Source organism: Sinocyclocheilus grahami, unplaced genomic scaffold (genome assembly GCF_001515645.1).
Source record: "Sinocyclocheilus grahami isolate Dianchi unplaced genomic scaffold, SAMN03320097.WGS_v1.1 scaffold1579.1, whole genome shotgun sequence".
NCBI classification, from domain to species: domain Eukaryota; kingdom Metazoa; phylum Chordata; class Actinopteri; order Cypriniformes; family Cyprinidae; genus Sinocyclocheilus; species Sinocyclocheilus grahami.
The window spans coordinates 126,308-153,476 of NW_015506758.1; the positions used below are offsets into that span (position 1 = coordinate 126,308).

At 41.9% G+C, this 27,169-nt stretch overlaps 1 protein-coding gene and 1 long non-coding RNA gene across 2 annotated transcripts in view; both read left to right on the forward strand.

Annotated features, from left to right (window-relative positions):
• The window catches only part of LOC107571312 (phenylethanolamine N-methyltransferase), a 39,348-nt gene extending 26,133 nt beyond the window's left edge, over nucleotides 1–13,215 (forward strand). The window contains exon 3 of the mRNA XM_016257632.1: nucleotides 12,777–13,215. Coding sequence (XP_016113118.1) covers nucleotides 12,777–13,215 — 439 coding nt within the window. The remainder of the gene's footprint in view (nucleotides 1–12,776) is intronic.
• A 7,223-nt stretch (nucleotides 13,216–20,438) lies between these two features.
• On the forward strand, nucleotides 20,439–21,811 carry LOC107571317 (uncharacterized). The gene is made up of 3 exons (XR_001607166.1): nucleotides 20,439–20,469; nucleotides 21,251–21,372; nucleotides 21,706–21,811. It is a non-coding gene; the product is annotated as an uncharacterized lncRNA (long non-coding RNA).
• Nucleotides 21,812–27,169: the final 5,358 nt, after the last annotated feature.

Sequence of the window (27,169 nt, forward strand, 5' to 3'; positions counted from 1 at the left end):
AAAATATAGCTGTGAATTAATGAATACTCCTCAGAGGAAAATTATGCTATATACACCAAACTTTTTCTACATGATGCCAAAACATTGAGGAACTTATATTGCGGATGGATTTTGGATAGGTTGAACAGTTTTGCCGTGGTGATTTGTTAAAATAACAGGAAAAAATTACAGAGTAATTGTGATCTATTATTAAAATGCAGCTTCCAAACAGTTCAACATTTTTTACATACATAGAACAAGTCATTCTGAGGAAATAGTCATAGTTTCAAGACTATACAACACTCTATGGATAACAGAAAATTAAAAAACTATAAGACATCTGCTCTCACTCTGCCACTGCCTGTGTGAGGAAGGGAGGAGGTGGGGGCTGGGTGAGTGTCTGTGTGTGTCTGTGTGTGTGTGTTGAGAGTGGGAGTGAGAGAAGGGGAGGGTGTGAGAGAGAGAGAGAGAGAGAGAGAGAGAGAGAGAGAGAGAGAGAGAAAATTATAAACAAAAAAAAAAAATGTTGAGCAGTGGGGATGTGAAAGAGAGAGAGAGAGAGACTTTTAAACATATCTTTAATCACCAGAAAAAAAATAATCAGTAATTGTTTTTTGTTTTTTTCATTACAGCTTAAGAACTCTCTTAGGCCTTATCCTTTTCTTTCAGTTTTAGGGACAAAAAAGTCCTAATACCACTTCCTTTGTAGGGCACCGACAACATAATTTGGTAACACTTTATAATAACTGCACACTATGAATCATTAGGTAAGCATTAGTAAATAGTCAGTTCATCCTTTCTAAAGCATTGTCCAAACATTAATAGTCATTAGTAAACAGTTTATAAATACAGCTATAAATGCCTTGTTCTTGATTTATAAGCATATATATTACAAAGGAGATTTAAAGGCTCAGTTATCTTCCTAACAGAAAAAATAAACAAACACAACACAGAGGGATACATAACTCAGAATATGTATTTCAAGATGCAAAAAACCCCCAAAAAATGTAACTGTACACTTGATTTTTTTTAATGAAATTGCAGAGTTTTTTTTCTTTATTTTTTTATCAAGTGAACAGTTGTACAGTTTCATTTTTTCAATCTTGAAAAAATATTTTTGTGTTCTGTATCCCTCTGTGTTGTGTTTGATTAACTTTTCTGTTTGGAAGAGTGATGAGCTTTTAAATCTCCTTATATATAGATATAAATATATAGGTATAAACAGTCCTCACTTTAGATGAGCTCACAAAAATAGATGGCTGGCAGCTTCTAAATGTTTTATAACTACCTGACGAGTGTGTGTGTGTGTTGAGAGTGTGGGTGAGAGAAGCGATGGGTGAGAGAGAGAGAGAGAGAGAGAGAGAGAGAGTTTTTAACATCTCTTTAATCACCAGCAAAAAAATAATCAGTATTTTTTTTCTCTTCTCCATTACAGCTTAAGAAATCTCTTAGGCCTGTGAAAAGTTGTACAGTTTCATTTTTTCAATATTGAAAAAATATTTTTGTGTTCTGTATCCCTGTGTTGTGTTTGATTAACTTTTCTGTTTGGAAGATTAATGAGCTTTTAAATCTCCTTTGTAAATCCTTTACAAGGTATAAACAATCCTCACTTTAGATGAGCTCACAAAAATATATGGCTGGCAGCTTCTAAATGTTTTATAACTACCTGACCTAATCATGAATTACAGCAAGGAATATGTTAATAAAGCATTTATTAACACACTGAGCAACAATTATAATGTGTTTAAATAATAAGATTTATACATTTATAAATTTAAGACTTATAAATGTACATTTAAATAGTTTATTAATCATTTACTTACACTTTCTAAATGATCTCATGAATTTCCAAATAACTGGTTTGTAAATAACGTAATAATTTAGAAATGATAAATTGATCATTAATAAAGTATGCAAATACAATTATTAAACTATAGATATGCTCAAGAACAAAACATTTATAGTTGTATTTATAAACTGCTTACTAATGCCTATTAATGTTGGAACAATGCTTTTTAAATGATGAATTGACTGTTTACTAATGCTTAACTAATGATTCATAGTGTGCAATTATTATAAAGTGTTACCAATTTTTTAATGTTTAAGTTTTGAATATTAACTGACATTAATACATGCTATATAATTATTGTTCATGTTAATTAATATAGATAATGTTAATAACTGAAACCTTATTGTAAAGTGTTACTTAAGTTTTATATATTGTTCTGTGTATGTGTGTTTCTTGAATGGTCTTGATGGTTTGGATTAACCCTTTAATTGCCGTATCCCTTAAAACCAGACTGCCAGAGGGTTACTGTAAGTGCATGTGCCTGCTGGGCAGTTTTCATTATGCCACTGGGGTGGCGTTTGCACCGATCTGTAACGCACACAGTTTGACCTACAGTTACCAAAATTCATACACATATAGACCGTATGAGGCCGAACAACTTTCATGCTGACAGTCCATGGTTCGCCCAACAGGAAGTCAGCTAATTATGTTTTTATGGAAAACGCATGCTCTAGAATTTGCTATACTCCTCTGAGGATTTTCCAACGATTGACACCAATCTCAGTCAACATGATCTTAAGACATTGGGGATGAAAAATTGACAAGGGATTTTTTTATATCTCGAACGCTTTTGGCTCTGGTGAGGCGTCGAAATTATGGCGAGAAATGAGAAACAGGAAGTGTCTAACAACTTTTGCACACATTGTCTGATTTTGATCAAACTTCAGCAGTTTGTTAGTTGTATGATGCCGATCGTAAAGATGTGCTTATTAGGAGTCAAAGGTATAGCGCCACCAACTGGCAGCAGGAAGTGTGTCATTTTCAAAATGCTTTGAAATCAGCATCTTATTTTTACTAGATTTGCTTCAAACTTCATCAGAATAATGGCAAAACATGGCCGATGAGAATCTGAAAAGGGGTCCTTGATATATTATATACTGTTGCCATGGCAACCTGTCAAACTTGAAGATTCTTTTCAGGGGTTTTTGAGGCCCTTGACATGCTTAGAATTTCATGAAACTCAATACACACATCAGTATTAATGATAGTTAGACACTGGCAAAAGCTCATAAATGGTCGTGGAGGAGGTGCTCCATAGCGCCACCTTTTGTCAAAAGTGGGGGGGTTCGTTTTTCCTACAGACACCAAACTCGGTACATATATTGTTCTCATCAAGCTGGACAACTTTCCAATTTTCAGTCATTAGCTACGACCAACAGGAAGTTGGCTATTTTGGTTTGAATGTGGATTTTTTTTTAAATCAGGCCAGTCATTAGCTATGACCAACAGGAAGTTGGCTATTTTGGTATGAATGTGGATTTTATCAAAAATCTGTCTGTGACTTAATGCATACTACTCTTGCAAAAATCATTCCATTCACACCAAATCTTTTCAACATAATGCCAAGATACTAAAGATGCTAAATTGTTAGCAGATTTTGGATATCTTGAACGGTGTTGCAATGGGGATTTTTTAAAGTAACAGTAAAAAAATTGTAATGTTGTTATATCTTTAAAGTACATTATCCAAACACTTCAAAAACCTTTTACTTATGGAGAACAAGTCATTCTTAGGAAGCATTCTAAGTTTCATAAATATAAAATGCTCAGGGGCCAACCAAAATTAAAAACTATCAGACAGTTATTGTGATAGATGAAGACTGTAATACTAAGGTTGTCCACCAGAGGTTATCATAGGATAAGAAATAATTGAAGAAGCCTGTTCTTGTTCAGCCTCCATTCATTAAATAAATGCCTAGAATTGGATTATATGTACTGTATGTACTGTCAGTACAGTTTCACATATTTATTATAGAAATGATTATGGAGCATTAAAATCATTTTTAAAAAATCGTATAGATCATTTAATGTTTTATACACTACCAGTCAAACGTTTTTGAACAGTAAGATTCTTTAATGTTTTAAAGTAGTCTCTTCTCTTCAAGTAGAGCAAAAAAAGTAAGATTTTGAAATAGTTTTACTATTTAAAATAACTGTTTTCTATTTAAATATATTTTAAAATGTAATTTATTCCTGTGATTTCAAATCAGATTTTTTTTAGCTTCATTACTCCAGTCTTCAGTGTCACATGATCCTTCAGAAATCATTCTAGTATTCTGATTTATTGCTCAAAAACACATTTATTATTATTATTATTATTATTATTATTATTATTATTATTATTATTATGTTGAAAATAGCTGAGTAATTTTTTCAGGTTTCAGAAGAACAGCATTGATCTGAAATAGAAATCTTTTGTAACATTATAAATGTCGTTATCATCACGTTTGATCAATTTAATGCATCCTTGCTAAATAAAAGTATTAATTTATATAATTTTGTTCCCCAAAAAATGAATAAATAAATACAAAAATTATAGAGACTTCCAGCTTTTGAATGGGATAATGTATAATGTTACAAACACTTTTATTTAAGATAAATAATGATCTTTATATTCATCAGAGAATCTTGAAAAATGTACTCACCTGTTTTAAATATTGATGATGATGATAATAATAATAATAATAACAACAATAACAATAAATATTTCTTGAACAGCAAATCAGCATATTAGAATGATTTCTGAAGGATCATGTGACACTGAAGGCTGGAGTAATGATGCTGAAAATTCAGCTTTATACATTACATAAAAAATATTCAAATAGAAAACAGTTATTTTGAATAGTAAAAAAAATCACAATATTACTGATTTTGTTGTATATTTTGGATCAAATAAATGCAGGCTTGTTAAACAGAAGATATTTCTTTATCTTGCTGGATCTGTCCACTGCTTTTGAAACGGTTAACCACCAAATCATCCTGTCAACCCTATTAGCAAAGGGCATCTCAGGAACCGCACTCCAGTGGTTTGAGTCTTACCTCTCAGATAGGTACTTCAAGGTATCTTGGAGAGGTCAGGTTTCCAAGTCACAACATCTAACTTCTAGGGTACCTCAGGGCTCAGTTATTGGACCACTTCTCTTCTCTGTCTACATGGCATCACTAGGTTCTGTCATTCAGAAACATGGCTTTTCATATCACTGCTATGCTGATGACACTCAACTCTACCTCTCATTCCATGTTGATGATCTGACGATAGCTGCTCACATCTCAGCTTGTCTAACAGACATTTCTTGCTGGATGAAGGACCATCATCTTCAACTCAACCTTGCCAAGACAGAACTGCTTGTGGCTCCATCAAACCCATCGTTTCATCACAATTTCACCATCCAGTTAGGCACATCAACAATAACTCCTTCGAAAACAGCCAGAAACCTTGGACTTATGATTGATGATCAGCTGACTTTCTCAGACCACATTGCTAAAACTGCCTGGTCCTGCAGATTTGCTTTATTCAACATCAAGAAGATCAGGCCCTTTCTTTCGTACCATGCTTCACAACTCCTTGTTCAAGCTCTTGTTCTGTCCAGGTTGGACAATTGCAATGCTCTTTTGGCAGGTCTTCCAGCCAGTTCTATCAAATCTTTACAATTAATCCAGAATGTGGCAGCAAGTTTAATTTTTAATGAGCCAAAAGGAATGCACATCACACTTCTGTTTATCAGTTTGCACTGCCTACCAATACCTACTCGCATAAATTTCAAGGCATTAATGTTTGCCTACAAAACCACCATTGGCTCTGCACCCCTTTAACTAAATTAAATTCTTCAGATATATGTGCCCTCTAGAAGCTTGCATTCTGCGAGTGAACATCGCTTTATTGTGCCATCCCAAAGAGGCACAAAATCACTTTCATGGACTTTTATATTAAATATAAAATGGCCCCTTTTAGACTTGCACTCTATTCATTTACTAAACTTTTCTAATCTTTTCGTGTTCTATCTATTTGTTTTCTTTTTATTTATTGTACAATTAACAAAAGCAAAAAAAGGCCTCTAACACTAGCTTGCTATATTCTTTTTCTATTCTATCTTTTTTTGTTTTATTATATAATTAAAAAAAATAACCCTTGCTATCTGTAAGCTAACTGAGACTTGTTATAGCACTTGCATATCATTGCTCTTTTGTTGATTATGATTGCTTCCATTGTCCTCATTTGTAAATCGCTTTGGATTAAAGCGTCTGCCCAAATGACTAAATGTAATGTAAATGTAACATCAATAACAATCCTTTCTGAGGGAGAAAGTACAACTGTGCCAAGTAGTTCATTACAGTTGACATAATTATCAGTCATTTCAAATCTAATAAAATATGTATTTAATCAATTGACAAAACACATTTCATTATCTGTCATGATAGATTTATTTAAAGATGTTAGTCCTGTCATTGTTTTTAAAAATATCCCACACCTTCGTATTGTAATTGGCCTTAAACTCATCTTCTAAACGCTGTCTCTAAGATGCTTTAGCTTCCTTTAGTTAGTTTTTTTTGTGTGTTTTTTTCTGCCTAAGTAATGTAAAGTTTTATTTTTAAAAACTGTTTTCCTCTGATTCATAACTTTGGTTACATATTATTATTATTTGGATAAACTATGATCTCTTTAGTAGGAATAACCAACTGTACGCAAAAGTTAATCACTTATCACCTCAGTCCTTCCACCTAGCTAACCTTCATTAAATATTTCCCAGTCTGTCCATTCAAAGCAGGCTCTCAATTATTCTCTAGTTTCATTTGACCACAGCCTAATCACTTTCTCTTCCGGTTTACCTCTTTTAAGTTTAGTTTTATAAACTGGAATCACATGGACTACATTATAATCAGAGTTCAGTGTCGGTGGTCTACACCTAGACACATAAGCATCCTTCACATTCACAAAGCATTTGTCAAGAATGTTGTGCTTTCTTGTTTCTGACTTTACATATTGTTCAAATCCCTGTAAAACAGATTCCAGGTTACAATGATTTAAGTCTCCAAGCACTATCACAGGTGCATCTGTGTACCTAAGCTGCAGTTCATGTATGTGCTCAGCAAGTGTGTTGGTTTGCCACTGGGCGGGACGTACACCACAAACAATAAAATGCATCCAAATTCTCTTGGCAGATAAAAGGCTCTTAAAATCATGCCTAAATTTTCCACATTTGGATCACAGATCTTACATTTCACAGAGTACGCTCGGCACCATGTACATACACATCCCACCCCTTTGCTTTTTCCTGAGTCTTTATCCCTGTTCGCTCGCACAAAGGTGAATCCATGTACCTCAAAAAGAGCATCGGGCATTGTAGATTGTAACAAACTTTCTGTAAATCATAACAAAGATGCAACGTGGAATTTCTTACAATACCTTGTATAAGATCTTATGATGTCCATATTGTTCAATGAGCACATACTGAAGATAAGGGATGGCAAAGGCGGCCGAGAACATCTCCGTCGGAAGTGATTCCGAATACCGCCTCTCCTTCCTCGTTTCTTGTCATTCGATCTAATAATTTAATGTGGTATATTTTCCACCATCAAGCTTTCTAAGTGACTTGCTATCATCTCTTGAGACATTTTTAAGTTTATCTCCAACAGAGTCTTTCAGTTGTACTGCCGTATGAACAGTGGCTTTACGCTGCTCGTATCCATCCTCCAGCTCCCATGCGCGATTGTGGTTTGTGTCTCCAAACATAATTCAGACAGGCCAATAGTCCTCAGAACTAAAACCAGGAATAGGAATACAACTTTCTAAATAGTCATTATTCCACTCTAGTAAGACCATAAATTAACATTTAACAATAAACATTAAACAATAAACCAAACAGACGAGCACAACATACTGAAAAGCAGTGTGCCGCTGACCAGCGCTACTCCCCAGCAAACATGCCCACTGCGGGCCCACTGCGGGTTTTCTGTGGGACAGTGCGGGTAGAGCAAACCCACGTGAGTTAGCCCATGCGGGATTACAGTGGTTGTGCCCTTTTGGGCCCCCATGAGGGTTTTCTGTGAGCAATCCACCATGTTAACAACACAGAAGAGCTAAAACTTTGTTTTAAGATTGGATGGTAATCAAAATAAACTTTTTAAATATATATTTTTTATCTACATGCAAATGTAGCAAGATTTCTGTGACAATGACAGTAAAATGTAAACAATAAATTGTCCATAACAAAAATTTAATATATTCAACATGTCATTAAGTTAAGGCAGTAAGGTCAAATAACAATGTATTTTGAAAATGTGCCATTGCCTTTCTGATATGACCTAATTCTCTCACAGGTGCATGTGAAATCAAGTCCCAAATTTTGTTTCTGGTCTTATTTTATTTTAGTCTTTGATGTGTGTGTGTGTATGCATGCATGTATTTATTTATTTACTATTTTCTTTCAGTCACACCTATTTCACTCTTGTAATATATATATATATGTATGTATATATGTATGTATGTATGTATATATTGTAACGGGGTGAAGAATCACACGACAATAAATCTCAATCAATATCCCGGACGGTGGATTTATTGGGGTGAGGGGTGCTCGTGAGAAAGGTCCAGGTAGGTGCTCTGGTGCCGTGAGTGCTCTCTTCCGTCTTCCCAGTGCAGAGGGTCCGTGCGGTGCTCCTGTGGGGCTGGTCGGTCACATGCTGCTTTCTGTGGGGAAAATGAGAGGGCAAGTTAGTGCTCAGTCTCATGGAGGAATCTCCTAGATGGCAGGGCTTGCGTGGCTTATGTAGCCGCCGCCTGATGAGGTGCAGCTGTGACCGATCAGCCTGTGATGATGGCCTTCTGGTCCTGTTAATGATATGAGATAGTAGGGGAGAGATAGGGGTGGGTGGGGAGTGCCCACTTGATGGCTAGGGCCTCCTTCCCCACTCCCCCGTAGTTCCTCTCGGCCGGGATCAGCTTCCTGCTGATGTAGATGACCGGATGTTCCTCACCCTCCTGGATCTGTGACAGGACGGCTCCCAGTCCTGTGTCGGAGGCATCCGTCTGCAGCAGGAAGGGGCAGCTAAAGTTCAGGGCTCGGAGGACGGGCTCTGAGATGAGGGCCCCCTTCACCCTCTGGAAGGTCTCCTCCGCTGCTGGTGTCCACTGTACCTTCTCCGGCTGCCCCTTCCTGGTCAAGTCTGTCAGGGAGGTGACTAAAGAGGAGAAGTTAGGGATGAAGCAGCGATAATATCCGGCCAACCCTAAAAAGGCTGGTACCTAGGTCTTGGTCTCGGGTCTCAGGGCGGAGCGTACCACCTCCACCTTCCTCTCCTGTGGCCGAATGAGACCACGTCCCACCTGGAAACCCAGGTGCTTCGCCTCGGAGAGTGCAAGGTGGCATTTTCGAGGGTTGGCGGTGAGTTCAGCTCTCCGGAGCTCCAAGAGCACCCTCCGCAACCGGTCCAGGTGGTCTTCCCATGCCTCGGAGTGGATTACGACGTCGTCCAGGTAGGCGGCGGCGTAGGCCTGATGGAGCCGCAACAGGATGTCCATCATCCACTGGAACATTGCGGTTGCCCCGTGGAGGCCAAAGGGAAGGGTCCGGTACTGCCAGTGGCCACTGGGGGTAGAAAAGGCAGTCTTAGGATTAGCGTTCTCAGAGAGGGGTACCTGCCAGTAGCCTTTAGTGAGGTCCAACGTTGAGATATACCAGGCCCTTCCCAGCCGGTCCAACAGCTCATCCACCCGAGGCATGGGGTATCCGTCGAACTCAGATACCTCGTTGAGGCGTCGGAAGTCATTGCAGAAGCGGAGGGTGCCTTCCGGTTTCGGGACCATCACGATTGGGCTGGACCACGGGCTGCGGGATGGTTCTATCACCCCCAACTTCAGCATTTGATGGATTTCCTCCTCAATAGCTCGCAGATGAGCCTCAGGGACCCGGTAGGGCCGTTGCCTGACGATGACCCCTGGCGGCATCCGGATGTCATGCTGCAGGACTCTGGTCCGCCTGGGCAGAGCAGAGAACACATCAGAGAACTGACCGACCAGGTGCTGCAGCTCCCTCTTCTGGGCAGCCGAGAGGTGGGGGTTGACGTCAACAACCACAAGATCAGAGACGGCGAGGGCCGCGAGCTGGTCTCTAGTCCCCACCCACTTATTCAGCAGGTTGATGTGGTAGAGCTGCTCGGCTCTCCTCCTCCTTGGCTGGTGCACACGGTACGTCACCGGCCCAGTCCTTTCCAGCACCGTGTAGGGACCCTGCCAGGTGGCCAGGGGACTAGGACCATGACTCGGTCTCCAGGCTGGAACTCCCGTGGTTGGGCTGCCCGGTTATAGTAGCGCTGTTGGGCCTGCTGCGCCCGGTGTGTTCCCGGACTAATGGCATGACCCGGTCGATCCTCTCCCTCTTCTGTCTGATGTGCTTGATCACAGAGCGATGGGCTGCCGGCTGTTGCTCCCAGGCCTCCTTTGCCACATCCAGGAGGTCGCGGGGTTGCCAGCCAAAGAGGAGCTCGAAGGGGGTGAAGCCAGTTGAGGCCTGCGGAACTTCGCGGATCCCGAAGAGGACATAGGGGAGCATCAGATCTCAGTCACGCTTGTCCTCCGCGACCACCCATCTCAGCATCTGCTTGAGGGTTTGGTTGAAGGGTTCGACCAGTCCGTCGGTCTGGGGATGGTAGACGGTGGTCCTCAACTACTTCACCCGCAGCAGCCGGCAGAGGTCAGCCATTAGCCGGGACATGAAGGGGGTCCCCTGATCGGTCAGGATCTCCGCTGGGATGCCGACTCGGCTGGAGAGCAGGAAGAGTTCCTGGGCAATGGCTTTGGCGGTGGCTTTTCGGAGGGGCACTGCCCCAGGGTACCGGGTAGCATAGTCGACGATCACCAGGATGTGTTCATGTTCCCGGGCAGACTTAGGCAACGGCCCCACAAGGTCCATCCCGATGCGCTCGAAGGAGACGTCGATGATGCGCAGCGTTATCAGCGGACTGGGGGGAGGCGTCCTGGGTGACGTCACTTGGCAGGTCGGGCAGGCTTGGCAGAACCGCTTCACTTCCGCTCCCAGCCCGGGCTAGTGGAAGCGGTCATGGATCCGCTGGATGGAGTTCCCGGCTACGAGATGCCCTGCCAAGGGATGGGAGTGAGCCAGCTCCATTATGGTCTCTGTTTTGGTGCGTGGCACCACCAACAACAATTTTTCCTCCCCCCTTCGCTGCGCGACACAGTACAGCAGGCCATTTTGCACGACGAAATGCGGGAGAGGGTGGGGACCAGGCTGAACCTCCTTGCCTTCGATAACCCGAACCTGGGTCCATCCTTGCTTCAGTCTGTCGTCCTCCCGCTGTTCCTTCCCAAATGAGCCCCCTCCCGTCACCAGTTGAAACACATCATAGAAGACGTTAGGATTTTGGGAGGGGGACTCACCTTCTCTCCCTCTATCCGAGGCCAGAAGCACGGGCCGCTGACGAGGTCCTTTCTGGGCTGGCAGGCTGCGTAGCCGTGGCCAGCAGGCGGTCAAACCATGGCCAGTCTCTCCCGATCAGCACGGGGACGGGAAGATATTTCATAACCCCGACTTCCACCGGCCAGGTGCTGGGAGTGGCCGAAATGGTCACCCTGCGAGCGGGAACTTGTCGTGTGTCCCCATGGACACAGATTATGGGGAGGAAGGCTTTACACTCCGTTTGGGGGCCGAGAATATGCGACTGGACCAGAGTGACCGCACTGCCCAAGTCCAGGATGGCCCGGAACGGCTTTCCATTCACTTTCACTTCCAACTTTGGCGCTCCAACCGGCAGGTCGCGGTGCACAATGCAGCCTGCCAGCCAGGTCCGTGCGGGGACTTCCGTTGGCATGGGCTCATCCCACTGGGAGGGAGCCGCCGGCCTGCGTACTGGTCGCGGGGTGCCCTCCGGCGCGCGCCGCTCCTGGACCACCCTCCAGGGAAACAGTGGCGCTTGCTCCCCAGCATCCCGGTGTTGGGCCGCATCCGTCAGCTCAACAGCCTCCACCAGCTCCGACGTAGTGGTTGGGTTCCTCATCCTAACGGCCTGTCGTGAGATCGGGGAAGGGCTCGGAGAAGACGGTCTATCACAACGTGCTCCGCCACCTGTCCAGCCAAGGGAGCCCCCTCCAGCAGCCAGTGCTGCGCTAGTCATGTGAGTTCGGCGGCCTGGGTACGGGCTGGCAGACGGGGCTTATACTCCCACTCGTGGAAGTGCTGGGCGGCACAGATAGGGGATAACCCCAGGCGGGCTAGGATTTCCTTCTTGACCTCCTTATATTGATCGGCGGAGGCGGCGGGAAGAGCGAAGTATGCACGCTGCGCTTCGCCCGTCAGCAGGGGAGCCAGCACCCATGCCCAGTCATCCTGATGCCACCCTTCCAAGGTGGCCATTGCTTCGAACATTTGTAAGAAGGCTTCTACGTCATCATGAGGGGTCAGTTTGGGTAGCAGCTTCGCGGCTTGCACTCGGGGGTCCGGCAGCGGAACGCGTTGAGCGGGGGCGGCACGCGGCTCCGTCTTTCCTTGACTGGTGGCGAGGTGCTCAACAATTTGTTGCTGGCGGATGCTAACCTCGGTGAGCCGCTGGAGGATTTCGTCCATGGTGGGGGAGGAGCGCTCGCCTGTGACAGAAAGTGCTCAGTCTCATGGAGGAATCTCCTAGATGGCAGGGCTTGCGTGGCTTATGTAGCCGCCACCTGATGAGGTGCAGCTGTGACCGATCAGCCTGTGATGATGATGGCCAGGTGCTCCTCGTTTGTTTCCAGGGTGACGCTGATGAAGCCTCGGGATGCTCGTCACACTATATATATATATATATATATATATATATATATAAAACTAACAAGAGTGAAATAGGTTGCAAATGCCATTTCATGTTGACAAACATACACATAAACAGTCCAGATGTAAAATTTGCACTTAATATCTAATAATCTAGTCCAGTGTCCTGAACCTTTTATTAATTTTCTCTAGTTCATCGGCTTGGGCAGAAAAAGCAACACGTCTTCGCTCAGTTGTGTCTGATGTGCTGCCAGTTGACGTACACCAGTCCTTTCCATTATCACCAGAGTTCTTGCCCCCTTCTGGAGCAGACTGTCTAGTGTCATCTTTCTGCCTGGAAAGTGTAAGCCATGACTTGCTTTCCTTCAACCATGCCCTAGGACACATCTCCAGTCTGCTTAAAAAAGGTGGTTACCTCCTGCTTATTGGTGCCCTGGGAGAGAGTTTCTATATGGGGGCACCAGGGCTGTACATCCCTGTGGTCCCTCTGGATGAGTCTCAGGTCTGTGCTAGCCTGAAGGCCAGTGGATATGAGCTGTTGCAGTTGTGTATTTACCACCTGCCTCCAGACATGAAGGTGGGAGTGGATGATGTCACTGCTGTGTTCTTTGCAAAAGCTAAGAAATCATAAACAATTTTAGTTGAAGATGGACTGGAAAGGTACGAGATTTATGTATGTCCTTAATTCTTCTCTTTTAAATGTGCATGAAAAATATTTTTGAAAACACTCATATTTGTCAGCATTTGAAATTAAATAAAGCTTGTCAAATTAAATAAATCTATAAATAAAAACGGTTGCTAATGTTTGATTTCACTCATTAAAATTATTAAAATTCCCCCCACATTCATTGTAGCTAATATTGTCTGTCTCTTGAGCATCATATGTGATAGTCTGTTAGTATCTAAATGACATAATACATCAAAATGATAGTCGCATACTGTATTGAAATAGCCAGGGGAATTTTAAACTGCATCAGAAATCACACTATACTGTATAGTGGGCAAAAGACAGTAGGCTGTGACAAAAAAGTATGTCTGAATCCACAGTACTTAAAAGAGCAGGCAAAAAGTACTTGGATGACCTTTTACTTCCAGCGAGATTCTTAAGAATGCATACAATGGACACTTTACTATCCATGAGGAGACAAGAGAGGATTTGTGAATTGCAGTGAAGCAACGCAACTGATGCTGGTAGGCAACATGATAATGACAACATGGCGAATGTATGTCTGGTTAAATTCATACTATACACATTCATATACAATCTAGGAATGCACCAATTTCCAGAACAAGACCTATACTGATTCTTTTATTTTTGGTACTCACTGATACCAATTACCGATACCAATACTGCATTTGTAATTTTTTTTAATGTACAGAAACCAAAAGAGCAGAAATCATGTAATTTGTCTTAATTCATTTAGCAAATACATACTTCCTTCAGTTTTCAGACTTAATTATGCCTGTTAAAATGTATTATACAAGCTTTTGTTACCTTTACTGTTCATTTGTATTGCTCTGATATATTTAATCTTGAATTTAAAGCAGCAGCTTTAAGATGCAGCAATTAGATGCTATTTACACTAAGTGAAAATTGCATATTTTCTTAGCGATAGATGCTATTTACACTAAGTGCAAATAGCTATAGATTCTATTTACACTATGTTAAAAAGCAGGATTTTCTGCTATTTATACTAGTTATTGCAAATAGTGACAATTATCTGCACCTCAGTATTGTAGTACATTAAAAAACAGTGCGCAGTAATAACGTGTAATTTATCATTTTAATTCAAATTGTTAAATGGATGCCACCTTATTGTGATAATAAAGCCCTCCCTCCAACTACCTTAACACTGCCCAATATATTATTTTCAACTTTTAGATTTTTTTTTTTAAATAAATGCCTTTCCAATGAGATATGAGATTTGAAAAGGCAGGAAAAAAAGTTCGGCAAATGGCGATCTCGAATTCAGGTCAATCACATCAAAAAGTACGCGTTTTATCATATATACCACTGGAACTGGTGTTTGATGAGTGTCTTTTGTAGTGTTGACTAGCCCAATCACACGTTGGTGAGCGAAGTTAAATAGCCTCTGCCAACGAGGAGATGTGAACAGAAACTTGTCATCAGCACTGCCCCACAAATTTATCAGTAAAATAGTTTAGCAGCTGAAAAAGTATGACATTTCTCAGTAGCGAGGTTCTTGAAGCAGTTTAACTTAAAGATTTGCTATTAGACGCTGCTGCTGAACACTGCTGAGAGACGCACAGACGCACGTATTCACACACGCTTAATCTCTCTCTCTCTCAAATAATTGCATTTGCCTGCACATCAATGGCCCAAGCCTCTGTTATTAGCTCTAAAATCACGTTTTGGAATTTGCAACGGAAGGTTTATCTTGAAATAAATCATCTGAACAATATCTTGAGGTGTGGTTGTGACACCAGGTCGTTAAAATTATTAGAGATAATAATAAATTTTTATTGACTGATTGCAAGTGCTTATTGCGATAGAAAACACTGTAACGGTTTCCACTGATTACTAAATATTTTTGTTTATTGGGGTGGTAATATTATATAGGCCTATTAATAAGGAAGGGGGGCCCAAAAATATTTTTGCCTATGTCAAAATAAGAGGTAAATCCGGCCCTGGTGATGATGACTTCACCATTTAGTTGGCCTTTGATCAGCATGTCATTACTTCATGACAAAGTTGTGAGGATGTTTCATTTTTTTAAATCTTGGCTAAAATTCCAGAAATGTCATGGGCACGTCCTCAAAAGACATCACTAGTTAAGCTGCGTTCACACCATGTCATAATCACCATAATTCTGAGATGACAACTGGTGATAATTCTGGTGATATTCTACTCCCCAGCAAATATGCCCACGCGGGCCCATTGCAGAAAATCCACATAGGGCCCCTGTGGGTTAGCCCAAGCGGGCCCAGAGTGGTTTTGCCCTTTGGGGTCCCCATGATGGTTTTCCTCATAAGGCCCCAAATTAACAAATTGCTATGGGCCCCCGAGTGGGTTTGCCCATACGGGGCCAATAGCAGTTTGCTAATTTGGGGACCTATGATGATTTTCTGTGGGCAACCCACTGTGGGCTTGCCCACACACACACACAAAAAAAAACACCTGGGTGTAGCCATTCGGTGCCTACAGATGTTTTGTGGATTTTGGTCCCCATGAGGGTTTTCTGTGGGCAATCCACCATGTTAACAACACAGGAGAGCTAAAACTTTGTTTAAAGATTGGATGCTAATCAAAATAAACTTTTTAAATTATTATAATTTTTTATTTACATGCAAATGTTGCAATACAATTATATTTCTGTGACAATAACAGTAAAATGTAAATAATAAATTGTCCATTACAAAAAATTTTATATATTCAACAGCCCATCAAATACTTATATTAAACAGCACACGGTCAACAAGAAAATCTTTTGGTTTGTAGCAGCTTTCAGACAAGATTAGACAGATTGTATTTTACCATATTACAGTAGTTCAAAAACCCAATTGGACCTAAACAGAACACCCAATATGTATATATATAGAACACCCAATATAATATTAACATAGGTGCACAGTGTCAAATATATATATATATTAGTGCTGGGTAAGTTATCGCATTATTATTGCGTTAACGCATTAACTGATTAACGCAGACAATTATTTTATCTCGCATTATCGCAGTTTTTTTATTATCATGAAAGTCCGTTGCTCACTGGCTCTGAATACACATACAGACAAACCATGGGTCACAGAAGGGGTGGGATGTTGATCAATACTGGCTTGGGATATGTGTCATCACGCATCTCAACCAATGAGAGCATTTGGGATGGGCCTAAGACTGCAGCAGCGCTCACATGAACGCTCCCAACTTCTTAAGTGGGAAATAGGACGTTTTTGATAGCACGTGAAGCAGTGTTGCCAAGTCCGCAGTTTTCCTGCGGAATTGGGCTACTGACTCTGTTGCCGTGGATTGTTTTTCATGTCCGCGGGTTAAAGCGACTCCAATAACATGATATTTGTCCCCTGGAATGCAAATTTTTAACTGGAGACCCCCTCGAAACACGATTGGACTAGTTTTGGGCTAGTTTTGAGTAGCAATTAGGTGGGGTTTCTTGTGAAAACTTGGCAACCCTGACGTGAAGGCAACAGAGAAGCGCTCTCTCTCAGCACAGTGGAGTGCATCGTTTTGTTAACTTTGTGGTTTATTATTTTGAGTCGTTTGGGGCGCGGTAACACACACGGCCCTCTCACAATATAGTGCTTTACAGATTCACTGTTGCCGCTCAGAAATGTTCACGCAATCATGCTGCACGTATCAGAAGTTCCGCGCTCCGCTCACACTACATGCGTACCGCACCCGAGCCCAACTGAACTGGACCACCTCTTCCAACCGAGCCAGGGCCGGTGTTCCGGCGAATTCAGTTTCCCTGTTTCCCCCTCACAGCGCCTGCGCAACTTAGCAGTGTTGCCAAGTCCGCGGTTTTCCAGCGGTAGTTTTTAGTAGCAATTGGGCTTTCTTTTTTTATATATCCTGGCAACCCTGAAACTTCAGTACTAAAATCATGACTTCATGATTTCGCCCCGGGCTAAGCAAGTCAGCTTATGGTGGTTTTGCTGTCTTTCTGCAAGCAACATTTCACCATGTTATATTTTTTATTTTTTTATGCGCAGGACAGTATACTGTAGACTTAATAAATATTAAGATGAGCAGGAATGTACAAGAAAAGAATGTTCAAACAGGTTATATACATGATTTATAACACAATACAGTGATACTGGTTATGTTTTTCAATGTCATAATTATGTCTAACCACTTTCATCTGCAGAACAGTGTTTTACATTGAAAACACAGAGGGAACAGATTTACCTGGATGCAGCATTTTAGTTTTTTTTTGTCTAGATATTAATTTGTCATTTAAGTAGGCAACATGAATTAAAGGATTTAAAAAAAAATTACAATTATTATTATTTTTTAATTCTTTTTATAAAAAATTGTTTTAGAGGATTTACACATGTAATTTACTTTTTTTTTCATTGATTAATATCTGTTGTAAAGTATGACCAACATATGTGAAAATATATGTATTCAAAAGTTTGGGGTTGGTATTTTTATTTTATTTTTGTGAAATTTCAGGGTTGCCAGGATATATAAAAAAGAAACGCCCAATTGCTACTAAAAACTACTGCTGGAAAACAGCGGACTTGGCAACACTGCAAAGTTGCGCAGGCGCTGTGAGGGGGAAACAGGGAAACTGAATTCGCCGGAACACCGGCTAAACGAACCGGAGCGGTCACACTAGTCAAACGAACCGGGCTTTGGGGGTCAGATGCGCTCGGGCACGGTTAAAGGATTAGTTCACTTTTAAATTAAAATTTCCTGATAATTTACTCACCCCCATGTCATCCAAGATGTTTATGTATTTCTTTCTTTAGTCGAAAATAAATTAAGGTTTTTGATATAGTGGACTTCAATGGACTCCAAACGGTTGAAGGTCAAAATTACAGTTTCATTGCAGCTTCAAAGGACTTTAAAGGATACCAGACGATGAATAAGGGTCTTATCTAGTGAAACGTATATGCTTTATAAACACAAATGCTCGCCTTGCTCTGTTCTGCGCATTCATGACTTCACGTAATATGTAATTACGTTGAAAAGGTCACGCTTGACTTAGGCGGAAGTACCGAGTCAGTGTTTACAAATGTGGAGAACGAGGACCGTTCAAAAGTTGTTGAATATTCAATGACACATATTAAAATGTCTTTGTGTCAGTTTATTGTTTAAAATGGTAATTTCGTGTGCGTATCCTGGATGTTTTAATATTAAAAAAACCTAAAAGAAAATTTACGCTAGGAAAGAAAATTGTGACTTTTCATAGATTTCCTATACACAATCCTGACCGATTGAAACTGTGGTTGCTCACGCTGCACTTGGATATCAACACACATGCTCTTGTATTTAAGAGAGTGTGCAGTGATCATGTTTTCGACTATGATTTCAAACCCTCCCAGCAAGGAAATTGCCGTTTTCTGAAAGCGTCGGCTGTGCCCAATATGTTTTTAAAGCAAACAGAGGTATGTATGTTTTTTTACTATATTAGATGCATTAACAGTTTTTTTTCTCTTCAATGTGTTTCATAACGTGTGAATGTTTATTTATTAATAATATCTTCCTATTACTAAAGACATGTTAAAATGTTTTTTTTTTACTCCTAATATCCGTCTCGTGAAAATCTAGAGTCCCTAGCAAAAGACAATGATGCTGAGCTGGAGGTCCAGGGAGCAGGAGTGTTTTTGGATAATGTTCCACAGTCAACACCAGTAAAGCAACAGGACTCTGGTCCAGGAACTACCACGAGACAGTTTGCAGATGCTCAGTCTAAACTTTTAGTGCTCACATGTTCTGAAAGTGTTGGAAAGAGGACAAAACTCTCAACATCTGGGACATATTATGCCCTCCCTGCAATATACTCCCACCAGTCTGTGAGTACCATCATTTGTGACCAGTTAATAAAGTGAAATTATGGTCAATTATGCTTTTGTGTTATACATTGGAAATAGATTAATTAAAAAAAATGTAGTATTTAATAATTTGCTGATATTGTATCCTTAAAAATGTACAGATATTCAGTAATAAATGTATTAAATCTACTATTTACATTACTAATTTATATTCAGTTATATTATAAACCAACTTTAATCCATGTAATTTCACAGCCTCCCGTGTATAATCAACCAGAACAGACGGAAGAGCAATTTGAAGAAAGTTTGGAGCTTGATGTTAGCATGCTTTCCATAGATCCTCCATCGGACAAGAAAGATCTTAGTTAGATCTTAGCGTTCAACATCAACGTCTGCCCCAAGCTAGAAGATGAGGAATGTGAAATGCATTGGAAACAGATAAAATGGATTGTCAACGAGTCCAATGTCATTGAGCTTTTCAAAAGATATCAAGAATGTGGATCAGTAATAACAAAGACCAGAAAAGCAACTGTGGGAAGTGTTCTCCATGTTCACTGGGAATGTGAAAAAAACCACAAGGGAAAGTGGAGTTCATGCACTGTTATTAGGGGAATACCCGCTAATAATCTTCTTGTTTCTGCATGCACACTATTCACTGGAGCAACATATACAGACATCACTGATTGGGCCACTTTGCTCAACCTTCAAATAACCCATAAAACCACTTACCATGACATTAAGTCTTCCTACCTTATTCCAGTCATTAATGAAGAATATCAAGAACAACAGAAAACAGCAATTAATGACTTACATTTGCAAACTGAACTCCGTTATCCAGTTCATTTGTCCGGAGATGGGAGGTCAGACAGGCAAGTAAATGTAGTTATTAATTTTTTTGGACAATTTTAGAAAATTTTAACAATACTGAATTGTGTTGTACTTGTGGTTCTTTTAGCCCTGGATTTTCTGTGAAATACAACACTTACAGTTTAATGGATGACACAACAGACAAGATTGTTCACTTTGAGTTGGTGCAGGTCAGTTTACATGACATAATTCTACATCCCGTATGTTATTAATTATAAGTAACCTTGGTAAGTGTTCAGTATTTTAAAGTGAAGTACAGTAAAATTACTGGAAGTTTTTGCAATGTTATGATCAATATAAAATGCTTTTAATAATACTTAATAAAATATGTTGGTTATTTTGAACATCAATGACAACACACACACACCTTGTTTATCTAGCATGGTATTGCATTTCTGGTTACAGAAGCATCTAGTTCTGTGGCCATGGAGCCAGTAGGTTTCAAGAGGGCTGTGAACACACTACAAGAGCAAGAAATCAAAATAGATGTGCTGACCACTGACAGATCGACACGAATTTGATATTTGGCATGTAGTCAAAGGTAACTGTCTCACAACAAATTAATACTGCTATATATATATATATATATATATACATATATATGTAACGGAAGAGGTCTGACGCAACAGGTTAGTATAAATCAGATAGGTTTATTTGGTCACAGAGAGTACTGGGGTAGGGTTCAGAGGATGTGATGGTGAGGGAATAGTTCGAAGGATATGATGAGCGGGGTAATCCGGGTCTTTGGCTGTACAGGAGCTGGAATGCAGGCAGGAGGAGCACCTCAGAAATCCGGGAACTAGGAGGAACAGGAGACACTTGGAGAGGAGGAGACACTAGGAGGAACACAGGAGGTAAGTAATGCAGGAAGTATTCAAATGGAAGTAGTAGCAAAGTCACTGAATCCTCTACGTGTATACGAGACCGGACCGTGAGGGTGTCTGAGGTGTGTGCTTTTATGCAGGCTGGTAATGAGGTGCTTGATTGGTGACAGGTGCAGGTGCTCAGAACTCAGGTGAGAGGGATCATTGTGATGATTGGGAGGTGACTGAGTCTGGCCGATCTGTGACAATATATATATATATATATATAAAGAGAGAGAGAGAGAGAGAGAGAGAGAGATTAATCATGAATTAATCATGAATTATCCAAAAAGCAGCATAGTTCAAAGCTTATTTATTCCTATGTAGGAATATACAATGTGTTGTTTACATGGATCAAAAAATTGCTACAATAAACCGTGAAGTACTAAATTAACCTTGGTATGCACTATATTGTCACTCCTTCTTCATTGTTTGATAATTAAAATGATTGTTTTTCAGGACTTTCCAAAAAGTTGTGCTCCATGTCAAGATACAAGGATAATCGAGAGCTGCAGCCATGGATACAAAGTATTTGCAACCACTTATGGTATTGCTCTGCAACTTGTGGAGGTGACCCTGACGTAAGTTCTTTAATGTTTTAATATTAATTTCTTAATATATACACACACTTGTGTTATCTTTTTTGGGGGCGTTAAGTAGACATAATAGCCTTTATACTGTACTAATGTTATATACGAGTCCCTGAACCACAACAGGACACAGTCTGCATTTTCTGTAAAAAAAAATTAATTACTATGGTTTGTTAAACTTTGTTCTTTATAGGGAGCTAAATTGTGTTCTTGTAAGGTTTTAAATATTGGGGTTGCTGGACCACAAACATCTATTTTTCCATGTTTAAAAATTCATATATTATTATAATAATTACTTTTTTGCGTATTCCTGTATTTACACAGGAACTGATCGAGAATTGGAAGTCCATTCTTTTTCACATTACAGGTGTGCACAGTTGGATTGCAGAAGGAAAGCCAAAAAAATGGCGACACAATGATCTCAGTCCGGAACAGCAAAGAAGAAAAAATGGCTTGGAAAAGATTCACGTGCCTTCCACACACTACAGAGTCTTGTCCTGGACAAAGGACTTCTAAAGGATTTGAGGCAAATGGCTATTTTCAAACACACTGGTAAGTTAGTTATACATAGTAATGTACACACACATGTTCATGTAGGTACACCGGATACACATTTTTCTTTTATTTTTAGGACAACTGGAGGCGTTTCATTCTGTCATACTGAAGTACTGCTCAAAGAACCTGCATTTTCATTATGCGTCCATGGTTGCAAGAACACAACTAGCTATCCTTGACCACAATGAAAATGTAGGTCGTCAGCAAGCCACAACCACTACTGGTAAGTGGGAAACAACATACTGTGCGTAACTTCTAAAAATGTCTCAATATGTAGGGTGATGACAATAGATTTGAGTTCATAAAGTTGAGAATCAAATGGGAATGTTCTCTTATAGTAATGTAATCAATAAAATTTGTATAATTTATTCTGTTATGTTTCATCTTTTTTCTTTTATTATAGGTGTACCTCGGTACAATGTGGTTTTCCCGAAACATTACCAAAGAATGGTTAGCCAAAGTGATTTTTGAACAAACTACTCAAAAATTCAGAGAGACTCTGGTTGAGAAAGTTCTACAGCGGCAGCTGAACACCAACGTTGTTTTCAAGGACAGTTCTTCTCATTTGACTCATCGCCCATTGCCACAGAACATAGCACTAAATCCAAGGCCTGACAAGCAAGAACTAATTGCAAAGCGCTTATCAAGATTTGGACACTAATTTACTTTAAAAATGTTATGAGTCTAATGTACAATTACTTTTATTACTCATGTTGTTTTATATAGTTTTTCTCATTTTTTCTTATTGAGGTAACGACAGAATACACCGTTGGTAAAAAGAAAAGTATTTCTTGTGTTAGTGTGAATATATGGTCCTTACTGATGGTACCCTACATCAGTTGCAATTACACATCAACAACTGTAGTTATCTCAAATTTGTTTTATTCTTCCAAATAAATGTACGTGTGAGACATCAATAAGTATGTAGTGTTGATGTATATACAATAACAAATAACACTGAATATGAAAGTAACAAAACTACAGCAATTACAGTAAGTAACAAATACAAATACTACCCAAGCCACAACAAATTATAATGTTTATCAAAAATGTAACATTGTAATTCTAATTCCAATTAATATACCTACAAAAGACCAAAAGCCTCTTCTGCTTCTCTGAAGCCCACATAATGTCCTGATGGAGAAGGGTATGACTATCTGATGGCACTGACAACACAGTATGGAAGAACCCTCCTGTTTCGTCTTCCCAATCGCTCTCCTTTCAGCATCCATTCCAGAACTATCCTGTATGCCACCATCCTTTATTGACTGTAAAATAAAGGAAATGTGTGCAGTGAATAACTTTTAAATATATATATTTGTACTACATGTAATGATACTACACGCAATACTTACTCTACTGTTAGGGTGCCACCAGGTGCTTGTGGCCTCGGATGGCGTCTCCAGTTAATTTTGGGCAAACTAAAAAAACACCTCTAAAACGCTGTTGCTCAGTAATGGTGGAAAACGTCTCAGGTTACATATGTAACCATGGTTCCTCGAGGGAACGAGACGCTGCATCGGAAAACGCTTTGGGAACGCCTTCTGTGACCACGCTCTGAATCATATGTGAAATCAGTCCAATAGCTGGGCGAGACATCACGGGCGGGAGACGTCATGGCCAGGAAGCTACAAAAGCACGTAGCACCAAGCCGGCGTCAGCTTCAGGAATGAAGCAAGCACTGGCAGGGATGCTGGAAGTATGGCACCGAGGTGCAGCGTCTCGTTCCCTCGAGAAACCATGGTTACATACATAGCCTGAGACGTTCCTCTTCAGGAACTCGAGCTGCATCGGAAAACACTTTGGGAACGAGAATGCCCACGCCGCCAGACTTGCAAATCCCTGCCTAGTGTGGAAGAGCACAAGTAAGGCGAGAGAAAGGGGAGCCAGGAGTGGCTAAAGTAGGCGGGGTCCGCCGTCCCGAAGGCCAACTTCTGTAAAGTTGAAAGTACAGTTTCCTCATAGAGGGACCTCTGGATGGAGGATGGTCTCAACAACCTCAGTTGAGAGACCGGAAGTTATGAATTGTGCCTCCTCAGAGGCCACAACCACAGATTCCCAGCTCCGGGCGGGCTGTGAGAGGAGATCTCTCCTGACGGGAATCTCCCATAGAGTGTCGTCGATGAGAGAAATCAGGCCCAAGAACCATACTTGGCGTGGCCAGAACGGGGCTACTAACAGGCGCACTCTCTCCAGAACTCCCGGGAGCAGACCAATCAGAGGAAAGGCGTACAGACGAAGCCTCGGCCACGTCTGTACCATGGCATCCAGCCCCAGTGGAGCTGGATGAGTAAGAGAGAACCAAGGGGGACAGTTCAATGTCATATGAGTCACAACAGGTCTACCTGAGCCTGGCCAAAACACTCTCCATATCTGCTTCACCACCTCGGGGTGAAGCACCCATTCCCCGGGCCTCGGCCCCTGCCTCGACAGGATGTCTGCTCCCAAATTGACATGCCCAGGAATGTGAACTGCTCTAGCGAGAGGAGTTTGCCCTGGGACCACACATCTCGATTTCGAACCGCCATCCGCTCTGATTGAGCTAATATCAACCAATCGTCGATGTGGTTGACTCGTGAAAGTGTAGGGTGAGAGTGCAAGGCCAAAGGAATAAACCGGTATTGGTAGGCTTTTACCCCCAAAAGCAAACCTCAGGAACTTCCTATGATGAGGAAGGATGGAGATATGTGCATCTTTTAGATTGATCGTGACACACCAGTCCTTGGACTGAGACACAACCTGTTTGACTGCGATCATGCTGAACTTCAGTCGCATGACTGAGCGGTTCAATAGGCGCAGATCTAAAATAAGACACAACCCCCATCCTTCTCTCGAGACTGATCTCTGGTGTGCCCAGAACGGCTAATTCGGTACCCTGAAGCGGCACACCAGCAGGGGGCGGCCGAACTAGCTGCTCTGGGGGCCTCCGCAGAGGCCGCGAGCCTCTCAGTGCTGCTATGTTGCCGGGCGGTAACTGAAAGAAACGTTTGCTGGAGACCGCTGCGCCCTGGAACACCGGCGGGGTTGGCAGAACAATCTCCCGAGGGCACTGGGGGGAGACAGGCACCGTGTAATGCTGTGTGAACCTTTCTTCCCCAGAGGGGCCTGCCCTCCGAGGTCCTGAGCCACAGCATCAGGACTCTCATAGCTGAAGTCTCCTATTGAAAATGACGGCCCTCAGACACACTTCGTCTGCTAGGAAGACTAGACCAGAGCCTGCTCGGAGCAGGACCCAATGAAGCACACTTGGCAGGGGCTCCCACTCCGCCAGGTGACCTGCTAAGGGAACTAGTCTCGCGAGACTGGCCTCTGCTGCACCTAGTGCAGCTAGCTCAGTGCCCTGAAGTGGTGGACTGGCAGGGGGCGGCCGTACTAGCTGCTCTAGAGACCTCCGTAGAGGTAGCGAGCCTCTTAGTACCGCTCCGTTTCTGGGCGGTAACTGAGAGAAGCGCTCGCCGGAGACCGCTGCGCCCTGCAACATGGCAGGGTTGGCAGACCGACCTCCTGATGGCACTGAGGAGAGACGGGCACCATGTAATGCGGTGTACACCGCTCTTCCCCAGAGGAAGCAGGCCCTCAAAAAGTCCTAGGCCTTTAGGTGTCAGGACGTTTACGACGAAGACTATCCAAAGAGAATGACGGTCCGCAGACCCGCCTTTGGCCTGGGAGCATCACTCTGACTCTAGACTCTGCGGAATACAAGAAGTGAGGCCCCCAGAATGAGAGGATGGAACATGGTAGGTTGGGACCACTCCCACCCAGCAGCCCCTGCTGACCGCCTCAACCTCCTCAGAGGAAGAGAGGTAAACACGTGCTCTCACTCGAGACATTTTTATCCCAAGAGCCCCTGTATATCTAACTTCTCATAGTCAGACAAATACTTCGTTTTATTCCTCAGAATAAAATGCAATCAAACAACCAGACGAGTAAATACGGTCTGGTGTAGTAAGATTCACATCCGGTGGGAAGGACTTCCGAAACTTCGAAAACCCCGAGAGCAGGAGCCGGATCTGGTGGTTAGGAAGCAGATCCATACGCGAAACCCACGAGAACAGCCGCCGCTCCACCTCGGCGAAAGGAATGCTAGTGAAGACTCCCTCCTCAAAGAGAGCTCTCTGAGAGTGAAGCAAGTCAGTAACAACTGTGCTTTGCTCCCAAGCAGATAACAAACAAACTGTGTGTATCCCCACCCGTAAAGTAACACGGGCAGGGAGAAACACACAGCCTGAACGCTGCCTGCTTGCCACTTAGGTGTTTGGTTTTGTCTTGGGATTTCGTGACAGACAACACTAAAGAAGACTCACAAACAGATATCAGACTGACACCGCATGTGCTTTTGTAGCTTCCTGGCCATGACGTCACCCGCCCGTGACGTCTCGCCCAGCTGTTGGACTGATTTCACATGTGATTCAGAGCGTGGTCACAGAAGGCGTTCCCAAAACGTTTTCCGACGCAGCTCGACTTCCTGAAGAGGAACCATTTTGTTCGGTAATGCAGCGAGATGGAGACAGGGTCTCACTGACTGATTCTAATGGCGGAATTGAAATGGTCCAGTCGTGGCAGCATTGAAATTCTTGGTCTGTTGGCAATGGTTGGCATTTGCCACATGTGCACCACCACGTCTTGTTAGATCTTCGTCTGCCCGAATCTTGAGAGGTTTGTGTCGGCGCAGCAGTCTCCTCCATCTGCCTTATTTCTTCCTCTGTGTATTCCGGTTCAAAAAGGTAGGACAGTGCAAAAAACTCCATCTCATCTTATCCTCCAAGTTCTAAATCGTCCGAATCGTTGTTTTACCTTTTAACTCCCTTTTTTTGTAAATGGCGTTTGACTTAGTATTTGCACGTTCAACTTGTAAACACTGACTCGGTACTGAGTCAAGCGTGACCTTTTCAACGTAATTTCATATTACGTGAATTCATGAACGCGCAGAACAGAGCAAAGCGAGCATTTGTGTTTATAAAGCATATGCATTTTTTTTTTTTTAATGACCGATTGTTTCGCTAGATAAGACCCTTGTTCATCGTCTGGTATCGTTTAAAGTCCTTTGTCAAGTGTTGTCTCGTGCCACACTCTGTTGCGTTCGGTCCCGCGATCGTGCAGGTCACTGTTGGAAGGTGCCTGTTATAATGTTATGATCGAGGCTCTGGACTCTGAGCATAACTTGTTTTTCTATAACAAACTATAAAATATTTTCTATAAAAACGTCAATGCCCTGGCAGTGGCAAATAGCTTT